Source organism: Barbus barbus (assembly GCF_936440315.1).
Source record: "Barbus barbus genome assembly, chromosome: 6".
NCBI classification, from domain to species: domain Eukaryota; kingdom Metazoa; phylum Chordata; class Actinopteri; order Cypriniformes; family Cyprinidae; genus Barbus; species Barbus barbus.
Genome location: NC_136734.1, coordinates 12,366,935 through 12,391,613, shown reverse-complemented (window position 1 = coordinate 12,391,613; position 24,679 = coordinate 12,366,935). Strand labels below are relative to the sequence as shown.

General features: G+C 38.8%; 1 protein-coding gene and 1 long non-coding RNA gene across 4 annotated transcripts in view; one reads left to right on the top strand and one right to left on the bottom strand.

Moving 5' to 3' along the window:
• The window catches only part of LOC306870868, a 1,223,475-nt gene that overhangs the window by 1,166,599 nt on the left and 32,197 nt on the right, over positions 1–24,679 (bottom strand). The gene's annotated exons all lie outside the window — the stretch shown is intronic.
• arhgef15a (Rho guanine nucleotide exchange factor (GEF) 15) lies at positions 259–24,658 on the top strand. Of its 2 annotated transcripts, none has more exons than XM_079419782.1 (15): positions 259–1,041; positions 3,007–3,738; positions 4,175–4,229; positions 5,170–5,234; positions 11,437–11,669; positions 12,607–12,767; positions 12,895–13,047; positions 14,852–14,981; positions 15,091–15,165; positions 18,302–18,394; positions 22,534–22,688; positions 22,960–23,127; positions 23,236–23,315; positions 23,651–23,738; positions 23,817–24,658. In XM_079419782.1, exons 1-14 carry the CDS (start codon positions 675–677, stop codon positions 23,704–23,706), a joined length of 2,523 nt encoding a protein of 840 aa, XP_079275908.1. In that variant the 5' UTR covers positions 259–674; the 3' UTR covers positions 23,707–23,738; positions 23,817–24,658. The 2 variants fall into 2 exon arrangements, with proteins under 2 accessions (XP_079275908.1, XP_079275907.1); XM_079419781.1 differs by having other exon boundaries at positions 23,634–23,738.

Below are 24,679 nucleotides of genomic sequence, written 5' to 3'. Positions count from 1 at the left end.
CTCAACAATATGTATATAATATAATATAATATAATACAAGTAACATCATCTAAAAACCTCTGCAGGTAACTTCGTTATGTGTTACAATGCTTATAGAAATTAGCTAAATAGATTTTGGATCATACAGATAATCAAATAATCTTTCTAATCAAAGTAACACTGCATTATCTTATGTCCAGCATCTACAGTATGTCACTGAATATTCAACAGTCCATTTGGTGTGCTGACCTACTTCCCTCTTAAGCCATGTGAGGGAACAGAGGACAAGATCTGAAAGGAGAAGTAACCATCATTAGTGACATTTATTAACAACACTCATAACAATTTTGCTCACAAGGATAACACACAGGAGGAGGGAAATTATTTATTTACACATTGATTATGGCAGCTCTGAATGCTCAATGAAAGGTAAATGAGCTTCTTTTCTTGTTTTTTTTTTTGTTTTGTTTGTTTTTTTTTAAATATTGATATGACAAGAGAACAAAATGTGACAACACAGGCTTCACTGACCAAGAAGACACTAATTTGTTGATTATGAAATCAGCACAAACAGGGATTGTTCTGCATCAGTGGCTACGTTTTGCACTTGAATATCTGTGCATCCATGTGTCTCTGGATTTTGATGTGTAAATCTTTCTCACTTGGACATTAAATTTATTTTGGAGCATCAAATAATGGATAAGTCAATCTGTAACACATCCAATGGAAAACCTACCATTCCACCAAAACCAAACCTTAATGCCTCACACCAGTCAAGCCACTTTGGTTCCTCTAGCAGGGTGGCTCATGCTTTGCGTAACTTTGAACAAGGAACAGGCAAGCAAGCGGCAGTAAACTACAACAGTAAAGTGAGAAGATACTCTAAAAATATGAGCCAAGATGGAAGGTCTGTGGTAGCTGGAACTAGATTGTCATGTCCACCCAGGGCAAAGGACCAAGCAGAGGATATATCTTCATTTTCAAGACTTGGGAAGAGTGGACAGATGCTGGGGGAAAGAAATCTTCAACTGGCAGTAGATGATGTGGATGTGAGTCGATCAGGTAGTGAAAGTTTTGGAATCTGTTTCTAACATATGTATATGCCTAAATATGAAATGATGCTGAAAACAGTGGTTCTCAGTTATTGTTTTTGCTATTACTTGATGTAGGTTTATGTAATGTAGATATCACATGATAGAGCAGGGGCGTAGCGGGGGGTGGGTGGGGGGCTGCTGCTTTGTGGACACTTCCATGATTTAACCTACTGTAAAATAAAAAAAGTATATTTTATTTCATCAGAAAATATAGATGTCCACAGTGGTCTCAAAGTCCCAAGTCCTGAAGTTATTTTTCAAATTTGAGTATGATATCACAAAATAGGTTCCTGTAAGCTATCATGACATTTTCCCAAAATTGCAACCAGGGTGCTCTAATGTACTTACTCTGTACATAACTTCTTTGCCTTTGAGGGTCACATCACCTGACAGCTGCCCCCCCCCCCCACCCCCCCCCCCCCCCCCCCCCCCCCACACACACACACACACACACACACACACACCACCACATTTAAAATGGCTGCTACGCCCCTGGTTTAGAGCCATTAAATTAAAACCATATAAAACCAATATAAATACAAAAAGTGCAGGATTTGCTTGTAAAATGTTTTTAGATTTTCAAAAGATTTTTACTTTCTTTATTTCAAAAACCTTGTGTTTGTCATTGACCCAAATGCAGATTTCCTTGCAACTTGCAAAAATCAAGTCAAAAATCTTAGGGTGATTCTGGAGACAGACCTTAGTTTTAGTAGTCATGTCAAAGCAGTAACTAAATCAGCATACTATCATCTCAAAAACATTGCAAGCATTAGATGTTTTGTTTCCAGTCAAAACTTGTTCATGCCTTTATCACCAGCAGGGTGTATTATTGTAATGGTCTCCTCACCAGCCTTCCAAAGAAGACCATTAGACAGCTTCAGCTCATCCAATATGCTGCTGCCAGGATTCTAACTAGAACCAGAAAATCTGAGCATATCACACCAGTCCTCAGGTCCTTACACTGGCTTCCAGTTACATTTAGGATTGATTTTAAAGTACTTTTACTCGTTTATAAGTCATTCAATGGCCTAGGACCTAAATATATTGCTGATATGCTCACTGAATATAAACCTAACAGACCACTCAGATCATTAGGATCGAGTCAGTTAGAAATACTAAGAGTCCGCTTTTAGCTATTATGCCACCCGCAGTTGGAACCAGCTTCCAGAAGAGATCAGATATGCTAAAAGATTAGCCACATTTAAATCAAGACTCAAAACTCATCTGTTTAGTTGCGCATTTGTTGAATGAGCACTGTGCTATGTCCAAACTGACTGCACTCTATTTTATGTATAATTATTTTCTATTTCTAACTGTTTTAAATGAATTTTAAATCAATTTATATATCATTTTTTAATTCCTTATTTTTATTATTTTTAATTCCTTGTTTTTATTGCTGTGATTATTATTTTTAATGACTATTTCACTCTCTTTTACGTAAAGCACTTTGAATTACCACTGTGTATGAAATGTGCTATATAAATAAACTTGCCTTGCATTGCCTTGCCTTGCAAGCAGGATAAACATGTTAAGTGCAGTGAATTGGCTGCTGAGAGCATGAAACCATTGAAATTCAAGAGATATTTTAATTTTGTTTGCTTTTGTACAACATAACATTTTTGTTGGGTTGCAACTTGATGTCCAATGTTAAATGTGAGTCTTAAAGTGAAATCCACAGGGCCACTGGCTTTGAGCATTGTAGAAGGCAACTGATCACAAACCCCTGTCCCTTTCCATAGTCAGTTATTAAATATTTTGGCTAATCAGATTATGTTCTCACCTACCAAAAAGGATGCAGAACTCTCAGCTCTGTTTAACACACTATACCATTTTACCAGCACAAAAAAATAAAATGTTGGGAGGAAAAAAGTAGATTCTGTCTGAGCCTGTTGATAAGCTTAATAATGCACCTGACTACCCTTCTTTCCCTTAGCTCCTGATGGCAGTGAGGTGAATAATGTGAGTGGCACCATAGAGAATCATCAGGGCTCAACTGCGCCACCTACCCACTCAGAGGAGAAACACTGTCATTGCCTCTGCCATCTTCAAAGGCCTGGTATGAAACTAGTCTGGGTACCTCTACACGAGAAGAAAAATGACATGGATACTGCAACTGAAAAGAATCACATACATCGAAACAGAGAAGGTCAGAGTAATCAGGATGATTTACACTTAACCAGCAATGAAGTCAGTTGGCCACCGTACAGCCCATCTCCCAATTCAAAACCCCAAGCATTGCCTCCATGTATAAATTGCCAAAGCTTTCTGCTTCACCACAGCCCTCACAAATTAGCAGGAAATGGATTTGCATATGCCAATGAGTCATTTCAAAGCCATTCAAAACCCCCTTTACCACCAAGGACTTATCAGTCATCTGAGTATCAAAATTCCCAACAATATGCACAGCTGGAGCACACCGATGCTCATATATATTTGGATATTTTGCCATCAAATAAAAATAAAGTTACCCCTCCAGCTGTCCCCCCTCGACCTCCCCCACGACCACCTCTACATTCTCGGTCCCACCAAAAGACAAAGAAACGGTCTTCCCACCCAGCGCTGGCATGTGTAGTCTCTCTTCGAGGCGGCGGCCCACCAATCAGAAACACTAACAGCAGTGAGAATGGAAAATCATCTCGCCCCATATCCATGCCAAATCCATCAGGTGAGTGCAGAAGACTTTCCAAAGACTGCTTTTTACTAAAGTACATTACACAAAGCTGTTTCATCAGAGAGAAAAATAAATTGTGCATGACTATATTTTAACTATGCTCTTTTAAAAAAAAGAGGCAGAGATTTTGCCAAGCATCTTCTTGGATCAATGTCTTGGATAAATGTGATCCTAAAACAACATTCTTATATAAAAAAAACAGTTTCAAATAAACATAGTCCTAAACCCAAACACTAAGCTCCTAACCTCAGCCCCAGTTCTGACCATACCCTATAATGTTGATCCAGGAACATGTACTACTTACCAAAATCATTGTGAGCATCAAGGTACACTATCAGTTATGAGTATATATTTAAAATATCTGCTTTGAAATACTTTATTTAGAAACACATGTCTAGATTTTTTGAAAAGCTTCATGTTTGTTTTCTAGGTAAGAGCTATGAGAATGGTGATATTGAAGACTGGGAGTCTATTGACGTGGAAGCGTAAGTTTACAGCATCAAAAAGTTGTTCTTAAAAAGTGCACAAATTAGCCAATGATTTTTTGAGTACCTTAAAGACATTGTAAGGAAAACACTAAAGATTTTTGATATTGTGTGAAAATCTGTAATTAAATGACTACTTATCTTTTATGTATGTATGCTCAAATACATCTTTCCTAATGGGAAGTGAGACAGTCTGTAGTTATAGTTACGCCCTCACATGATCAGGACCGTTTTTTAGTGCAATTTGCAAACTAACATTTGTGGTTACTGAAATGTACTTAAATGTAAAATGAATGCATACTTTTATGACCCCCACAACTTTTTATTCTGCTTCCTTCATACTGTATTTCAACATATTTAAAGTAGTAGGCTAAAGGTCATTGCACACGGAGTCCAAAATGTTTTTGGAGTCCAAACAGTTTTTGCACGTTAAAAAATAAATACGACCTCATGTTGTGTCAATCAAGTTTGCACACTGCCTCTGAAACTGCCTCGTCCGTCCAAAAAAAACGTACCATGCATTTTGATGGAAAAGGATGGGGAATACGAAAAACAAAACAAACAAAAAAAACCCCGGAAAAACGCATGCGAAAGTTTCGGACTCAGTGTGCAATGACCTTAAGAATTTAATTTACACAACCTCTTTCCCTGAAGTGAAAAAAACTGACAAACCAACTTTTAAGGATTTGAAAAAGAGAGGTTTTATTTTTAACTCACTTCTAGCCGGAACGGGTGGTCAAAACAAAAATATGAAGTGGTGAGAATGCCCTTTTTTGTCTCCCAACATATCCAGAGTTTTTTTTCCCTACCTGTCCAATGACATAAAAAAAACAAAACAAAAAAAAAAAAAACAGTCTTTTCATTAGACCTTATCTGTGATAGATATTCGCTTTAGCCCAGTAATTTGTGGCCAAGTTAAGCTGTTGTGGGTTTCTTACAGGCTGTGTGACAAAACAGGAAGCCCACGGAGAATCTCCAGTGACTGGGAGCCAAACAGTGACTATGGTGAGATAATTAAGTGAATGTATAATACTCAGAGGAAAATTTGGTAAAACTTTCTATGAAGCCCATATTTTTAATACATTACAAGGGTATTCCTGAGGCAATATAATGAATGCATTATAAAAAAAACAACAACAACAACCTTATGTTATATCTGTCATGGGACGTGTTTGTAGCAATAGTGCACGAAAAAGGAGTAAACGTAAAGATTCTTTAATTCCAACTTGTAATCCATTTCATAAACATCAATACAGGACAAATACTAAGGGAGAACTGAGGACTTATAAGACAGAACCAAACAAAGGGAACTAACGAGATGATTTGTACAACACAGGTGAGCACAACGAAGTCAAGTCAAGTCAAGTTGAGCATTATTGTCATTCCGCTACATGTGGGGACTTACAGTGGAACGAAATTGTACAGACATACAACAATGAAGTAAAAAACACTATAAACCTATACACAACTAACCTTCTGACAGATTTTAACTATAAGTATACTATATATAAATATTTACCCCTATACAAACTAAAAAAAATAAAAGATAAAAAATACAAACTATACGAATGCTTCACATAAATACTGTACATGTGCAAAGAGAAACATTTTGAGTCAAGCAGCTGGTTGGGGAACAGTGCAGGATGATTTGTAATGCATGAGCATGTAAACATACATATATTGCTGAGTCTTTGTGGGATTGTGTACACGCAGCAGTGTGTGAAAAGTGTCTAGTCCACATAGAGGAGAGTGTGTTACTACAGGTGGTTTGTACAGGCCCACTCACCTGTGTGTAGCACACTTCGAATTGCACAAAAAAGTTCCATACAGTTTTTTCTTTGGTGTGGTAAGGTTTGGGGTGGGGGGTGGTCCATGTTTCAGGAGGTAGGGGGTTTGCATGGGGCTTCAGAGGGGGGCGGGGTGGTTTGAGTTCAGGGCTCTCACAGCCTGGGGGAAAAAGCTGTTGAGCAGTCTGGCGGAGCGGGCTCTGATGCTCCGGTACCGTCTTCCTGATGGTAGGAGCTGGAAGAGACTGTGGGAGGGATGGTTGGAGTCCTTCACGATGCTGTTGGTTTTGGAGAGTGACATGGTGTTGGTGGTCCAGGTGAGATCCTCTGCAATGTGCACCCCCAGGAATTGAGTGCTGCTGACTCTCTCCACAGTCGAGCTGTCGATGGTCAGTGGGGGGTGGTCAACGGATTTTCTCCTGAAGTCCATCACAACCTCCTTTGTCTTCCCCACATTGAGGGGCAGATTGTTAGTGCCACACCATTCAGCCAGCTGTGCCACTTCCTCTCTGTAGTGTGTTTCATCGTTGTTGCTGATGAGACCTACCACTGTTGTGTCATCAGCAAACTTGATGATGTGGTTGGAGCTGAACTTGGCAGTGCAGTTGTGGGTCAGCAGCGTGAAGAGCAGTGGGCTGAGCACACAACCTTGTGGGGCACCTGTGCTCAGTGTGGTAGTGCTCGAGGAGTTGTGGCCGACAGGGACTGACTGAGGTCTTCCGGGTTAGAAAGTCCAGGATCCAATTACAAAGGGAATTGTTAAGGCCCAGCAGGTTTAGTTTATTTATGAGCTGTTGTGGGATTATTGTGTTGAATGCCGAGCTGAAGTCAATGAACAGCATTCTAACATAGGAGTCTTTATTTTCTATAGACCAGGTGGAGGGTGGAGGAAATTGCATCATCTGTAGAGCGGTTTGGACGGTATGCAAACTGGAGCGGGTCGAGTGTGTTGGAGAGGTTGGTTTTGATGTTGTGCATGACTAACCTCTCAAAGCACTTCATCATGATTGGAGTCAGTGCTATGGGATGGTAGTCATTTAGACAGGACACAGGTGATTTCTTTGGTACCGGTATGATTGTTGTGGATTTGAGACATGTGGGGACGACTGCCTGGCTCAGCGAGGTGTTGAAGATATCTGTAAGCACATCTGTCAGCTGTGCAGCACAGTCTCTCAGAACACGGCCAGGTATGTTGTCAGGACCCGCAGCCTTGCGTGGGTTAATCCTAGATAGGGTCTTCCTTACGTCGGCTGGAGACAGACAGAGCGCCCGGTCGTTGGGAGGTGTGGGCAGTTTTTGTGCAGGTGTGGCATTCTGAATTTCAAACCGTGAATAAAAGTGGTTGTGCATCGGGGAGGGATGTGTCACCATCACAGGCCTGTGGCGGGGGCTTGTAGTCAGTGATGGTCTGAATGGCTTGCCACAGGCTCTGTGTGTCTCTGCTGTCTGTGAAGTGATTGTTGATTTTTTTAGCATATGACCGTTTTTGCATTTTTAATGCCACAGGACAGATTGGCTCTTGCTATTTTGAGGGCTGCTTTATCTCATGATCTGAATGCTTCATCTATGGTCTTTAGCAGCCCACAAACCTCTGCTGTCATCCATGGCTTCTGGTTTGCATGTGTGGTGATGGTCTTGGTGACTGTCACTTCATCACTGCACTTTTTGATGTAAGCAGTCACAGTTTCAGTGTACTCATGCAGGTCTGTGTGGTTGTTGTAGGTGGCTGCCTCTTTAAACATGTTCCAGTCTGTGCACTGAAAGCAGTCCTGTAGTGTTGAGGTAGCATCATTTGGCCAAATTGTGATGAGTTTTTGAACCTGTTTGGCAAGTTTGAGAAGTGGTCTGTATGCTGGGATTAGCATAACAGAGATGTGGTCTGAGTGCCCGAGGTGGGGGCGGGGTACAGCCTTGTAAGTGTTCTTTACTGTTGTGTAAACAAAGTCCAGTGTGTTGTTTCCCCTTGTTGCAAAGTTCACATGTTGGTAGAACTTTGGCAAAACTGTCTAAGTTTGCGGGGTTGAAGTCACCGGCTATGATGAAAAAGCCGTTGGGGTTATTTGTTTGTTGTTCACTGATGGCGCTATACAGTTCACGAAGCGCGTCTTTAGCGTTTGCACACGGGGGGAATGTAAACCGCGACAATAACAATGGCCGTGAACTCCCGCAGCAGATAGAACGGACGACACTTCACAAACTCCACCAGCGATGAACAGTATTTTGATAATACCGCAGCATTGTTACACCAGTCTTTGTTGATATACACACACAAGCCACCTCCGCGGGTCTTACCAGATAGTGATGAATCTCTATCCGCTCAGTAGCTGGTTAGCCCATGCTGCTGAATGGCGGAGTCCGGGATGTTGTCGTTTAGCCATGTTTCAGTGAAAACAAACACACAACAATCCCTTGCCTCATGCTGTGTAGACCGACTGAGTTGAATTAAGTCCAGTTTGTTTTCCAGAGAGCGAACGTTTGAGAGCATGAGTGTTGGAAGAGCTGGTCTTGTGGGGTTAGCCCTTAGCCTAGCTCATAGACCTCTGCGCTTACCGCGCTTCCATCCTCTCTCACACCGCTTGCGATGCTGCCTTGTGTGGGTAGCGTCAGTAGGCGAGGCCGCAGCCTCGAGGTCCGGCTCCAGCAGTAAACAAAGGCCTCGTAGCTTCTCAGTAGCCGCCGGCGAGAGTTGGTTTTTGTACGCATTGCCGATATCCAAAAGGTTTTGGCAATCATATATGTGTTTTGGAGTGATTTCCTTGTGAGTTAGCGGTAATTTTACACTATTTGGAGATGAATAGACGACATTAAAAGACATAAAAGTACCGTCTTTGGGACCCGGAGCAGCCGCTGCGTCTGACCGCGCCGCCATCTTGAATCAGTCAATGAAGGTGATTAATAAGTGATTAACCAAACCAAATAAGGGCAAACAGGAACATGCTCTATGCTCGGTGTAACTATTACACCAGGAAGGGGTAGGGGCCGGCGACCTGGAGGCTGGTGCAGGGCAGGAACAGGGCGTAGACAAGGAAGGCCTCCAGGGTAGATCAGACAGTTCAGGGAGCCATGGTGGATCAGGGAGTTCAAGGGACCATGGCAGAGCAGACAGTTCAGGAAGCCATGGCGGAGCTGGCAGCTCAGGGGGCCATGGTGGAGCAGACAGTTCAGGGGGCCCATGCCCAATGGGCCTCCGTGGACTTGTCCAGATTGCAAGCTCAGCCACGGGCATATGCCCCCCCACCCCCCCACCCCCCCAAAAAAAAATTTGTCTGGTGCAGGGCAGGAACAGGGCGGAGACAAGGAGGGCCTCCAGGGCGGATCAGACAGTTCAGGGAGTCATGGTGGATCAGGGAACCATGGTGGATCAGGGAGTTCAAGGGATCATGGTGGAGCAGACAGTCCAGGAAGCCATGGTGGAGCTGGCAGCTCAGGGGGCCATGGCAGAGCAGACAGTTCAGAAAGCCATAGCGGATCAGGGAGTTCAAGGGGCCATGGCGGATGGGCCTCCGTGGTCTTACCTAGATTGCTAGCTCAGCCAGCATATGGCATTTACCCCCCCCCATTTTCCTGGGGGAAATCAGGGGGCACTCTAGAGGAGCGGGCACTGGAGGAGCTCAGCTGGCTGGGACCAGTGGAGACAAAGGAGATTCAGAAGATGATGAAGGGCAGGACGGGACAAGCGGAGACAAAGGATGGCTGGACAGGACCAGTGGAGACAAAAGAGACTCAGGAGACAAAGGAGGGCTGGACTTGGCATCTGTGGCCCTCCCTGGGCCAAACGGGGGAACAGTAGCCCTCTCTGGGCTTGATTCGGGAACAGAACCCCTTTCTGGGCTTGATTCGGGTACAGAAACCCTTTCTGGACTGGACACAGTAACAGGAACCCTTTCTGGGCTGAACTTGGGAACGGCAGCTCTCCCTCGACTTTGGTCAGGGGCTAGAGCCATCTCGACTCTGGTTAGGGGATCGAGCCATCTCTCGACTCGGACTCAGGGCCTGGAGCCGACACTGGAGCAGACTCAGGAGAGCATCCTGGAGCAGACTCTGGAGAGAGGATAAGGGCTGAGAACTCTGGCAGAGGTCCAGGAGTCCAGGGACATGAGCTGGCACCCGTTTTTCTGGGCTTGAGAGTGCAGCGGCCAGTGGGCTTGAGAATCAAGTGGCCGGTGTTTCTGGGCTGAGGACTAGAACGGATCTGGGAGCGCCTCGGGGAAACAGGGGAGGAATGGAGGGAGCGGGACCACTGGAGCGGTATGTGGAGGGTGCTGGTTTATGGTGAGCTGGAGTGCCAACATGCCTCCGGATTGGGACTTAACAGTTATCATTATCTACTTCAACAAAGAAATCAAAACAATTTAAATCGAGAACATAATTAAAGTCTGTTACGGGTCTATAACAATCATCAGAAATCAAAACAAATTATCATTGTCCAGTCCCATCCGGAAGCACGCATTAAGCATATGATCACTCCAGGTCACCAGATGGAAAACACTCAGGAACTCCTCCACATAACGCTCCATCCCGCAAGAAGTCCTCAGCCCAGCTCATCTTTGTTGGTCCTGGATTCTGTCAAGGGACATGGTTGTAGCAATAGAGTAAATATAAAGATTATTTAATTCCAACTTGTAATCCATTTAACAAACATCAACTCACTGTTGAATGTTGACGTACTTGCAAAGTTACTTATAGTCAGTTTGTCTGTTGGGGAACCATCAAAATAAAGTGTCAGCATATATTTAGCAGACACACTACTAATACTCCAATGACTGCTAGTTGACATGTAGTTGCAGAGTTACTTATCAACAGCTGTCTAAAGGGTACCATCAAAATAATCAAACTGATATTACAATAAAAATAGTTCAAAACAAATGTGTCATATTACACATTCATCTGATCTTATGGCTATTTGAGAAAAAAAGAAAATTATTATTATCATTATTATTACTATACTTATAAGTGGTCTTTGATTGCTTTAAGTAAAGTATCATAAGAAAGATTGCAAGATATGAGACTTATTATAACTATGAGAAATATAATCCATTGTAACTTAAGTGGATGCAACATGTGACACTGTGTTATAAATCACCATACTCTTAAAAGCTATTACCACAAATAAGTAAATATTATACATTAAAACTGTTCTTATGAATATTCATAAGATGATATAACATATTATAAGGTTTTTTATAATGCAGTATGCATTCATTATAATGCCTTAAAAATACCCTTATAATGTATTATAAATATAGGCTTCATAGAAAGTGTTACGTGTTAAACAACAGTTTAACAATTATTTCTGGCTTTATTTTAGAATTTCAAGGTAGATTTTGGAGCAGGGTTAAATTAACATTTGGTGCAATAACATTTCTTTGGATCTTTTGCTGTTCAACTAAGCATTCTCGAAAACAATGTGTCATCCTCAGAACCTCTATATCAGATCTACCAGGCAAAGGTCTTGAAAGAAGCCAGTCAGATCCAGTCTGATAGTCCTTGTGTTAGCGAAACCCTGGGTCTTGAGGGTCCCGGAGGTCTTGGGGTGGTTGGCACCCGATTCAAGAGAGGCCCTGAAGAGATTACTCTCTGGCAGGATTTACCAGTGGTGAAGGAAAGTGGAGTGTTACATAAACTCACTCGCACTGAAAAACAGAGACAAGAGGTGAGAGTAATAGTCAGGGGCGTCATGTACTCATTATTTTTGAGGGGGCACGAGGGGGGGGGGGGGGTGTCATGTGACATACAGCAGCCACAATAGCACTTATGTTTTATAAATTTTTTCCTTTTTATTCAAAACATTCCCAAACACATGAACTATATCATGAAATATCTCGATTGCCTCCTAGATTATGATGGTCAAAGTAGCCTAATAATGTAGTCTATTAACTATGCATATAAACCTTTCTGTTTACTTAAGTAAAAGATATGGGTGTCATGCCATAACATTTTTAATACGACTGACTTTATATTTATTGTGAATATTAAAAACATTGTAAGTTAAGCTACTTATCATAACACTTTCATTATCCAGAAAGAGAGCAAAAAATATTTACATTATCAAAGAATATTTTCACTGACAGTCTAGAGTTCAAGCACTCAAAATCTCCCATTAATATCTTACGGATTCATACACACATCTGCACTTTGTTGTTTCTAACGAGAGAATTCTTCAGAAAGAGGTATTCAGTCAGCTAGCAAGTGAAGAAAACACAGGCATTTTAGCGATGACTCATCTGAACACCTCTGACTGGCCATTGCATTCATAAGCTCAACAGAATCGTATGTGATTGGTTATAATGCAGCGCTGTAAAAACGCAACTGTATCTGGCTCAGCGCCAGCCAGCGAATGCAGATTTGAATTTAGCAGCTGATGATATGACGCACTTAATGATCTAATTACGCCAGTGTGATTGTATCAAATATAGAAAATATTCTTCGGCTATTTTTTGTCTTTTGGAAGCTGCATTCAAAATCCACTTGGCTCAAAAACCTAATTTCACTTTGAATGGGCAATAGTAATAGTTTACAACTTAACATTTTTCTTTGCCAAATTCAGCTTTATTACATATTTTTATTTGAAACTTTTCATGTGTTTTTAGAGCATGTTTGAGGTGCTCACTTCTGAGGCCTCCTACCTGCGCTCCCTGCGTGTTCTGAAGGATCATTTCCTGGGGTCAAGGGAACTCAATGAGACTCTGGTCATTCATGATAGGAGGGCCCTCTTCTCCAACCTCTTGCAGGTCTATGAAGTCAGCAAGAGGTGAGAAAGAGAGACAAGCTCAAGAGCATGACACATAAAAGAAATGACCATTCTGTTATCATTTATTTACTCTCAGCCAAAAAAGTACTACCCCACAGGCATGAATGCACATCTCTGTTGTTCTCAGGTTTATAGGGGATCTGCTAAAACGAGTAGATGAGAGTGTGGTGATATCTGACTTGTGTGACATCATTTATGAGCACTCAGAGAACCATTTCTCAGTCTTTATTGATTATGTCCGAAATCAGCAGTACCAAGAGAAAACCTACAGCAGACTGATGTGAGACTTTTACCCATACCTACAATAAAATAAATAAAAATAATAATTTTAATGTACAACATTTTAAAAATGCATAAAATAAATTTGAAAATATATTTACTTTTGGAATAGGATGACCAAAAACAGACATATATATATATATATATATACAGTTGTGGTCAGAATTATTGAAACCCTTGGTAAATATGATCAAAGAAGACTGTGAAAATTAACCTGCTTTGTTAATCCTTTTGATCTTTTATTTAAAAAATTCACAAAAAGCTAACCTTTCATTGGATAATAAGAATTTAAAATGGGGGGAAATATCATTATGAAATAAATGTTTTTCTCAAACACACGTTGGACACAATTATTGCACCCCTAGAAATTCTTAGGAGTAAAATATCTCTGAAGTATACTCCCATTCATATTCACAATTTTGAGCACTCTAGGGTGATTATGAACATGAAATTATCCAGCCATGGCTTCCTGTTTCACAGAAATATAAATAGGAGGGAAAACAAAGCCCAAATTCCCTTAATCATCCATCACAATGAGAAAAAACAAAGTATATATTTCTGATGTGCAGCAAAAGATAATTGAGCTTCACAAATTAGTGAAGTGGCTTTAAGAAAAGAGCTAGAGCAGTGAAAATCCCCATTTCCACCATCAGGGCAATAATTAAGAATTTCCAATCAACAGAAAATGTAATGAAACTGCCTGGAAGAGGACGTGTGTCTATATCGTCCTAATGCACGGTGAGAAGGAGAGTTTGAGTAGCTAAAGACTCTCCGAGGAACACAGCTGGAGAATTACAGAAAATAGTTGAGTCTCGGGGTCAGAAAACCTTAAAAAAAATTGTCAAACAGCCCCTACATCACCACATGTTGTTTGGGAGGATTTCAAGAAAAATTCTCCTCACTCATCCAAAAACAAACTCCAGCATATTCAGTTATCAGACAGGACTGGCACTTCAAATGGGACTGGCTTCTATGGTCAGATGAAACTAAAAAATGAGCTTTTTAGCAGCAAACACTCAAGATGGGTTTGGTGAACACAGGGATAAAAAGTACCCCATGTGTACAATGAAATATATTGCTGTATTTGTGATGTTGTGGACCTATATTTCTGCTGGAGGTCCTGGACATCTTGTTCAGACACATGGCATCATGGATTCTATCAAATACCAACAGATAAAAAAATCAATAAGTGACTGATTCTATTAGAAATCTTATAATGGGCCATGTTTGGATCTTCCAACCGTACAATAATCCAAACACAAACCTCAAAAACAACACAAAAATGGGTCACTGAGCACACAACCAAGCTTCTGCTGGCCATTCCAGTCCTCTGACCTGAACCCTGTAGAAAATGAGTGAGGTGAACTGAAGAGAAGAAGCTGTGAATCTAAAGGATCTGGAGTGATTCTGGATGAAGGAATGGTCTCTGATCTCTTGTCAGGTGTTCTCTAACCTCATCAGGCATTATAGGAGAAGATTTAGAGCTGTTAAACTGACAAATGGAGGTTTCAAAAAGTATTGAATAAAAAGGTGTCGTTAATTGTGACCAATGTGTATCAGAGAAAAACATTTATTTCATAATGATATTTCCCCCCATTTTAAATTCTTATTATCCAATGAAAGGTTAGGTTTTTGTGAATTTTTTAAATAAAAGATCAAAAGGATTAACAAAGCAGGTTAATTTTCACAGTCTTCTTTGATCATATTTACCAAGGGTTTCAATAATTCTGACCACAACTGTATATTAGTGATAATTAAACAGTGTTGTAGAGCATGTGGCTTATGTGTATGTGTGGTCCTGGCAGGGGGAGTAACAGAGATTTTTCTCTTGTGATGAGGCGGCTAGAGTCATCTCCACTCTGTAAACGTTTGCCCTTCACATCCTTTATGCTTCTGCCTTTCCAACGAATCACCCGCATCAAAATCCTTATACAGGTGAGATACACACTGCTAATGTTCTCCAAAAATACGTGTTCCTCTAATTTTTCCAGTAAATGTGAAATGATAAGACAATAGTAATTGGATTAATTTCAACCTTTTGTAGAATATACAAAAGCGGACTGCAACGGGCACTAAAGACGAGGAAACAGCTTCCAAGGCCCTGGCTTCAGTGTCCAAGGTAGAATTAAGAAAATCAGCATTGATCCTTGAGTGATGTTTAGTATAACAGCAGTAAAACATTTTAGTGTTTGCTAATTAGAATTTACTTCTTTAGCTGCTTCTGTCTGAAATATCAGTATTAACTGTTTTAAAGTGATATCACACTCACAATTGTGCTTTTGTATTAAATACCAGCACAACTGTGAGCTCCTGTGGGCAACAAGCAGAGATGGGCGCAAATACATCAAAATGTATTTAAAATAAAAATACAAAATAATGTGTGGGAAAATGCATTTAAATACAAATACAGTATTTTGTATTTTGAAAATACACAAAATACATTTGAAATTGGCCATCCAGTGAAGTAACACTATTAAGGCCTGTTTACACCAAGAACGATAATTATAAAGATAACTATATTAGTGTATTCTAAGTATACAATGCAGTTGTGTCATCTTTCACTTCATATGCTCAAGCTCTTTAAATCAGAAATTATTCTGATTGGCTGTCAATGTTTTTATCATTCATCATTTTTTCTGCTGTTATGGTTATAGTTGTGGTGTGCTATCTTCTGTTCACTTAGATTTAGGATGTACTCACAGTAGGGGATCTGATCCGTGCTTGAGCACGATTGACCCCCAAATTCCAGTTGATTTCACAAGTGTGACTGCTCTGTACCGTGTCCAGTGTGGTTCATTTAACCATGCCCTGGCCCGCTTGAAGAGGTGGGTTGGGTGCGGTACGCATGTGATATAGCTGTCAACAAATGGGATGCAACATTTTATTCAAAATTAAATATCTTAAATATCTACGATTTTGACTTTAATAAGATTTTCCCAGGAAACCTGGCGTCCTCCACGATTCCTATTCTTTCCAACAGCAAAGCACTTGAATGCGACATGCTTCTAATCAGGACTTCTGATACAGTATCAGCAGTCTAATAAAGAGGTCGATTGGCAAAAAGTTTTTTATGTATTTTGAAAATACAAAAATACTAAGATTAAAAGGTATTTAAATACAAAATAGTATTTTGTATTTCAAATACGTATTTTAAATACATGTATTTGAAATACTGCCCATCCCTGGCAACAAGTACACAAGCAAAACAAGTACTTTTGCTCATGTGATATTACATTGAATATAAATATGTTCTAAATCCAAAATCTGATTGGGATTCACATTCAAATCTGTTTTACAATGGGTCAGTGACATAAAAATAAAGAAAAATCTTTTAAAAACGTAGTTTAAAACATATACACCAAGCTCTTAAAAATGTACTCTTTGTATTCATGTTAGTTTCATCTGGTTTTGAAAACCTTGAGGGGTAATAACAAAATTACATACACAATGAAAACATGGGAGTGTGTACATCACTGATTCTTGAGAAGTGGGACAAAACAGGGTGCAAAATGGATAAAAATAAAACCTTGTACTCAGACAAATGAAACTACATTTTTGTATCTTACATGTACCAAGCTACTGAGCTATGCTTTGATACAACCTCCCAACTTTTCTCTTTTTTATTAAAATGTCCTTTTTACCTTGCCATCACTTATTTTGCAGTCAAGCAATCAAGATGTTTTTAACATTTCAAAACACATTCTTATAGCAGACAGATTACATTTTCACATGTGACCAACAATTCCTCAACAAATATAATATTATCACAATATTCTTCTGACGGAGGCGACATAGACCTGACAGAGTTTGTGTTCCCTCAGCCTTACTGTATGCTCCCTGAATCTTATGTTCCCTCCACCCTACCTCGATAGAAGTGATGACTATCAATCCACAAAATCAATAGGCCTGTATGCTCTACATTTAGTATTCATACATTATTAGAAATATTAAACACTATTTTATATTTAGTATAATTCAAAATGACTTGAAAACTACAAAAAATTATGACTTCATGATGAATGTCAACTCCGTCATTCCTTTCACAAAACATAAGGAGTTCATGGCCAATTTTTTTCTCTGTTTATGCTAGATGCTAATAGAACCTGCTTCAGGAGAATAAAATTATCTGAACATTTCAAGTAATTTCCTCAGAAAATGGAAGCTGGTGTTGACATATCATGGTTGTGACAGAGGAAATATTAACATTAGAATTTAAAATATTCTAAAAATATAAAAACTACCATAGTCTGACATTGATGTAATTTGCAGAGGTGAATTATGGCAAGGGGGTTCATTAGAGTGACAGCTGCCCCTGATATACCCTGATTTTTTTTTTACATTTTAATGAATGTCTGACAGTCTTGACAAAAATCTAGGACACAACTTTGGAACCTTATGAAACACACGTGTCATTGAAAACATTTTATACGAGATATTATTAAGTGTTACTTTTGATAAAACAAGCTCCTTTTCATCATTAAAACATTTTTATCCATTTTATAGCATATGAATGACTGAAGCCTTCTCTGTGGACACACTGTTACAGATGTAGTGAGAAGACAAGTGTCATAGATTTGATATTATAATGATACAATTCAATTAAAGGTGATAATTGTGTTAAATACATTCTATTGATAATCTCTCATAAGATTTACAATTGAAAATATTTTCATTTTTAAACCTAATAGCAGTTACAATTGCTGGACATAATAGCAGTTACAATTACTGGACACGTTTTGTCCCATGTCTTAAGAATCAGTTGTCAAAATCCTTTTAAAATATTTTCAGTATCATTAAATGTTTAACAAATATTAATTCATACATTTTTACAACTCAAACTATCATTGTCTATAAAAGGTAAAATTATTTGATATTTTCTGCAAGGATCTTACATTTTTTGCAGAAAAAAGATTTTCAAATATTAATAAGCAGTCAAAGAATAAAAGAATATTAAAAGATTGTCAGATTGCCCCCAACTCCCCAAATTTCATTCCTTAAATTTGTCTTCATTCTGATATGAGTTGTATTGCCCTGGTATAGTTGACTTCAAGTTGACTTTTTTTTTAATGTTCATGTGTGTCATGTTGGTGATTTCATAACAGCTTCACATAATGCCTATTGACGTCCCTGTATTAACACAAAATCTACCCCACCTTTTTCAAATATGATTCACAAATGTGAAATATCTCCATTTGCGTTTATGCTGTCATTCATATCCAGCCTTGATTTTCACTTGTCGTCATTCTTAATTTTAGCTAATCACACAGGCAAACACACAGGTGGGGCAGATGAAACAGATGGAGGAGCTCATTCAGATCTCTAACAAGCTGGAGTTTGACAAGCTCAAGGTCTGTAAATGCATTACTGAACTAGTCAAATGAAAAATACTCTAAAAAAATTTGACTTTAGGTACAGCCTAATGCCATACACACACACACACATATATATATATATATATATATATATATATATATATATATATATATATATACATACACAATGCTGCTTGAAAGTTTGTGAACCCTTTAGAATTTTCTGTATTTCTGCATAATTATGACCCAAACCATCTTCAGATTTTCATATAAGTCCTGAAAGTAGACAAAGAGAACCGAATCAAACAAGTGAGAGAAAAATATTTTCTTTGTCATTTATTTATTGAGAAAAAGTATGTGAATTTTTGCTTTCAGTATCTTTTGCTGCAGTAACTGAAAGTAAAGTTTCTTGTAAATGCTGATCAGTCCCGCAGAACAACATGGAGTTTTAGCCCATTCCTTAATGCAGAACCACTTAAACTCTGTGACGTTGGCGAGTTTCCTCCTATGAACTGCTTGCTTAGGTCCTTCCACAACATTTTAATTGGATTAAGGTCTGGACTTTGACTCAGCCATTCCAAAACATTAACTTTGTTCTTCTTTAATCATTCTTTGGTAGAATGACTTGTGTGCTTGGGGTTGTTGTCTTGCTGCATGACCCATGTTCTCTTGAGACTCTGTTCTTAAACAGATGTCCTGACGTTTTCCTTTAGAATTTGCTGGTATAATCCAGAATTCATTGTTCCATCAATGATGGCAGGCTGTCCTGGCCAAGATGCAGCAAAACAGGTATTACCAAGCCATGATCCTACCACCACGTTTCACAGATGGGATAAGATTCTTAAGCTGGAATGCACTGTGTACTTTTCTCTCCGAACAAAGTAGTTTCTCATTTAAAAAAAAAAATAAAAATAAAAAAAATAATAAAGTTTATTTAAACCAATAAGTTCTATTTTGGTTTCATCCATCCATTAAACCTTTCTCCAATATTCCTCTGCCTTGTCCACATGAGCAAGCAATTTTCTTTTTGGAGAACAGTGGCTTTTTTCTTGCAACTCTGTCATGCACACCATGGTTGCTCAGTGTTCTCCTGATGGTGGGCTCATGAACATTAACATTAGCCAATGTGAGAAAGGCCTTTAGTTGCTTAGAAGTTACCCTGGGAACTTTTGCAACCTTGCAGACTATTACAGGTTCTGCTTTGGAGTGATCATCGTTGGTTGACCACTTCTCGGGAAGGTAACAGTGGTCTTGAATGTCCTCCATTTGTACACAATCTTTCTGACTGTGTATTTGTGGAGTCCAAACTCTTTAGAGATGGCTTTGTAACCTTTTCTAGCCTGATAAGCAACATCAACACTTTTTTCGAGGTCCGCAGTAATCTCCTTTGCTTGTGACATGATTCACTTCCACAAACATGATCAGACTTTGATAGATCCTTCTTCTTTGAATAAAACAGGTCACATACTGACATTTGATAGAGATTGCACTGACTGAAAACACCTCTGCACAGATGGACTCTAATTTCACCTTTAAAGTAACTGCTAATCCAAGAGATTCACATACTTTTGCCACTCACAGATATTATATCAATATAGCAATACTGGATCATTTTCCTGAATAAATAAATGACAAAGAAAATATTTTTGTCTCATTTGTTTGATTGGGATCTCTTTTTCTACTTTCAGGACTTGTGCAAAAATCTGATTATGTTCTGGGTCATATTTATGCAGAAATAAAGAAAATTCTAAAGGGTTCACAAACTTGACCAGCAGCACTGTATGTATGTATATATATATATATATATATATATGGGTGATTCTCTGAATTGGGTGCCTTTTGGGTCATACCTTTTTTTTATATACCTTAAATAGTTATATTTCTGATCATTTCATGTGATAGTGGATTAGTCAAACCTTTAAGAAAATACATTTTCCCACCTCAGGCATGAAATTCTAATCGATATTGAGTGTTTTTTCTTACTGAAAGTTGTTTTGGAGTTCAACCCCGTCACAGACCACTTGGACCCTGTTTAAATATGATTTAAAAAGATTTTCAAGTAAATTTTTGTAGAAGCTTTTCAATGAGATGTCCCTTGTTTGATATCATTTATTGCATGTAGAATTTTATTTTTAAATACTCACCATTTGAATACCAAATCAGGTCATGAAAACTGCATCTAACATTGGTCTTCATCTTATCACAAAATATGCATTAACATTAGGATTTAATTAGGCTTTCATATTTTTTCAGACTTTCCTGTAAATTCTGCACACAGCAAAACAAACATTGACCTAATTTGTCTTCTTATCACGAAAATATTAATAAAAACTGTCAAATAACAGGGTTGAACTCTGCATAACGGGGTTGAAAATGATAACAGGGTTGAAGTGATGATCATTATTTCAATATAGTATGGATTTCTTACCTGTAAAATTAATGATATCACATTCAATAACATTTTATTTTATTAAAGTTGGCAAAAACAAACAAACATTTTAGTAAGTATTTAACATTAAATCAAAAGCATTAAGCATTAATTAATCACTAACATCAATCGATCTTTCCATTTGGTCCAAAAAAAATCCCTTATAAACAACATAGGCTATGGAAAACTGCCTTGCTGGGATCTCATTTTGATTAAAACTTGTTTTCAGTGCTTAACATTGTTTTTAACATTAAATTCGTGAGTTTTTAACATTAACATGAACTTTGAAAACAGGACTGTAAGATGTCCATTAATTCATTCTTTATTCAGAAAGCCTGGCCCAAACATCTTTTTGAATTTCCATGTGCCGTGTTGTCACAGGCTTAGGAGGTGGGATGAGCTCAAGCACATCATCAAAAACATACCAAAGCACATCCTCACGAGCAGGCCAAAAGAACCTGCATTTACACTCAACTTCATCTAATCTAAATTAACTCCTTACAGCTGACCTTGAGGACCCAGATCTAGGTTGCTCTGCATTTTGATCATCCGGACTTTGTGGAGGGGTATCGCTATTCCTCAAAGCTTCCCTCTTCTTCTGTCTTTTTTTAGCATCCCTCCACATCTTTCGCTTATGTCGTTTAGCTCTGTCACCCAGATTGCTTATTTTTTTCTTTTTCCCTATCTCTGTGTCCCTTTTCCACCTTTCACGCTCACTCCTGAGATATATTTCCCTTCTCTCTGCGTCTGCATCCCTTCTTGCTCTGTACGGTCTTTGCCTCTCTGCTGCTGTTTTTGCCATTGGGATGTCTGAAAATATTGAACATAAAATACCATAATTGATTATTTCTGACAGTTCACATTACAATACAACAAGTCTACAATTGAGTAATCTACTAAGAAGTGTCAAACTTTCAACCCTGTCACAACGATTCAACCCTGTTATAATAAAAAATGTGACGGGGTTGAAGTTTTTGGCTAACAGTAGCTAAAACAGTTAGCTTAGCTAAGACAGTAGCACCACATGGCATTTAGGACATCATAAAATTTTAATGTTTTGCAAAACTATTATTTAATTCTTCTTAAACCGTTGTTTACTATCATTTAATCATATAACAGAGTTGAAATGTTGAGCCTGACAATCTTAATCTGACAGTGAAAAACATGAAATATAGGTAAGAAAAGATACTGACACTTGCCTTTCTATGCAGCATGTTCTTCAAGAGACTTGTGTGATGTCACTGCCTGGATGTGATGCCACAGGGATTGATCCATTATTTTTATGGGGGGGGGGGGGGGGGGGGGGGCATTATATTGTGTTGCATTATAATGCAAAGGCACCTGGTTCTATTAATTGACAGCGTTAAAATGCATTTTGTGATTTCCTTCAATTGAAAATCTTTGAAGTAAGTTTGGGGGACTTGAAGGGCACCCAATTCAGAGAATCACCCATATATATATATAAGTAATAATCCCCTGACCTTAAAATGTGACATTTAATGTGACAATGTAAATATCAATATAGGAGCCATATAGTAACTCAACTTGTGCTGGGTAAAATAACTATTAAAAAAAGTATTGTTCTGTTTGCATTAACACATTAAGTTATAATGTTCACTTTTGGGTGAACTATTTAATCAAACTTCACCTGTCATTGGCTAAAATTGAGGCTGATCAGTGTATATTATTTCAATATGCAAACAGAAATATTCAGTTTTTGTCTATTTGTGTTTCTTGATTTCTACAGGCAATTCCAATTGTTTCTAAAACACGCTGTCTAGAAAAACAGGGAGAACTACAAGAGCTATGTAAAAGAGGGTCTCTCTTCAGCATCCGTAACAAATGTACCCCTGTGTACATGTTCCTCTTCAATGACCTTCTCATTCTCACCACAAAGAAAAGGTTAGAGGCATATGGTTATTGAGATTAACCTTCAAAACAAAGGGGGAAAAAAGTTATAATTCTTACACCTTATCTTAAGCCTAAATGCCATCACCAGACATAAAAAGCTAATGTTAGACTATAAAGAACTACCCCATAGTCATATGACATCAACATCATTTACAGTTGGAAAGTTCGGGTTACAACAAAAAAAAAAACCCTTGGCATGCTAGTGAGTTGAGTGAATCTTCTGCCTCATCTGGTGACCTTTTTTGCTTCCCTCTCCTCTTAGTGGCAGTCCAGACCGCTTTGTAGTGATCGATCATGCACATCGGTCTCTGGTTCAGGTACAGGCCACAGAAAACAATCTTGGGCCACATTTGGATCACAGTTTCTGTTTGACCCTCCTGGAGAACCATCGGGGGAACGCCTGTGAACACTTGCTCAAGGCTAATACAGAGTAAGATGTAGCTCAGTAGTTTTGTTCATACTAGTCAAAGACGGAAATAACTGACATTTTAAATTATCATTCCATCCTCTCTCATTCTTTTTAACACCCTCTCCCCAGGTCAGACATGCATAGGTGGATGGCTGCTTTCCCATCGATTAAAGCAGCCCTTGGGGAGGAGAAGATTTATGAGGACTGGGGTGAGCTTTCCTTTCATAATCTCACAGGCACTGTGGGAAACATCACATAATGCAGTATCATTGTGCTTTCCCAAAAATGAAATCATTGGTCATTTACTTCCCTTCATGCTATTGTACTATATATGCCCAAATGTTTCAAATTTTTCCATGTAACATAAAAAGACTTCTTTAGCAGAACTGTTGATTTCCATTCAGTGAAAGTGAATGGTGACCAGTGGCTGTCAAACTCTGTCAAAAAATGGGTGTGTTTAAAAAAAAAAAAAAAACACTTAGAGGAAGCTTCTGAGATTATATTGTGTGTGTATATGTGTCAATCAGACTGTCCTCAAGTGCAGTGCGTCAGTCAGTATGTAGCAAAACAGGCAGACGAGCTAAGCTTGGAGCCATATGATGTCATCAATGTGCTGCGCAAAACCAGTGAAGGTACAGTTAAAATAAAATCACAATATATTTTTATTTCATTTCTTAAAACTAAAATTGATTCCCATTTCACTCGTCAAGGTTGGTATGAAGGCATGCGTCTCTCTGATGGAAAGAAGGGCTGGTTTCCAGCAGAGAATACATCAGAAGTAACCACTGATCACCAGAGACGGCGGAACGTGAGGGAGAAGTACCAAATCTCACAAGCAACCTGTCAAAACACTCCAAGTTGACTCCGATGTACTTGCTGCCCATCTCATTCACCCTCACTCCTCAATAGGAAGCTATGGGGGAGTGAGGGTGAATGTCACTCACAAACAAAGAAACTCTGAAGTTGTCTGGCATAAACACTCATTTCCTATTGAAGCAGGAAGCTGGGGCTAATTAGTATCATTATCTTTAGAATATGAAGAACAGCAAGAAGTTTTTAAGAAATGTTCAAAAAGAAGCCTGGATTGTGAAATGTTTTATTAGACAGATCTGCTGTTGTCATGAGGTGACGTACAGGATGAGCCCCTTCTATTGTGCGGTCAGGCTCCACCTTCAGCTCCATAGAAACAAAAACACAATTAGTTTTTTCCCCCTCACATTTATCCTAATGATAATGCCTGGGTTGGCTGATAAAACAGTCTTCTTTGACTTTACTGAGACCTATCGCCTTGAATAAAGCAGAACACAAAGTTTTTTTATTATCAATGCCTATGTAGAACACCCTATTTTACAGGTGACCAATACAATGTTTACTAATATGTGTATTATTTTTTTTTAAAAAGGGGTAGATTTACCTTAGTAAATAGTGATTGTTTATACTTTTGAGAAATAATTAAATGTGCAATTACCTTTAGGGGTGTCATCCTCCAAATGGCAATGAGTTCATTTTTTGATCTGTAAGAGTATAGTGAATAAAGAAATCAATGCTTTAAGCATGGGTGTATGTAAATTTA

Excerpts from the sequence above, each read along its gene's own strand:
- arhgef15a (XM_079419781.1), top strand. The coding sequence starts at position 675 with ATGGATAAGTCAATCTGTAACACATCCAATGGAAAACCTACCATTCCA. Across the intron at positions 15,166-18,301 it reads CCCTGGCTTCAGTGTCCAAG|CTAATCACACAGGCAAACAC; the intron begins GTAGAATTAAGA and ends TCTTAATTTTAG. Across the intron at positions 23,739-23,816 it reads GCTGCGCAAAACCAGTGAAG|GTTGGTATGAAGGCATGCGT; the intron begins GTACAGTTAAAA and ends TCACTCGTCAAG.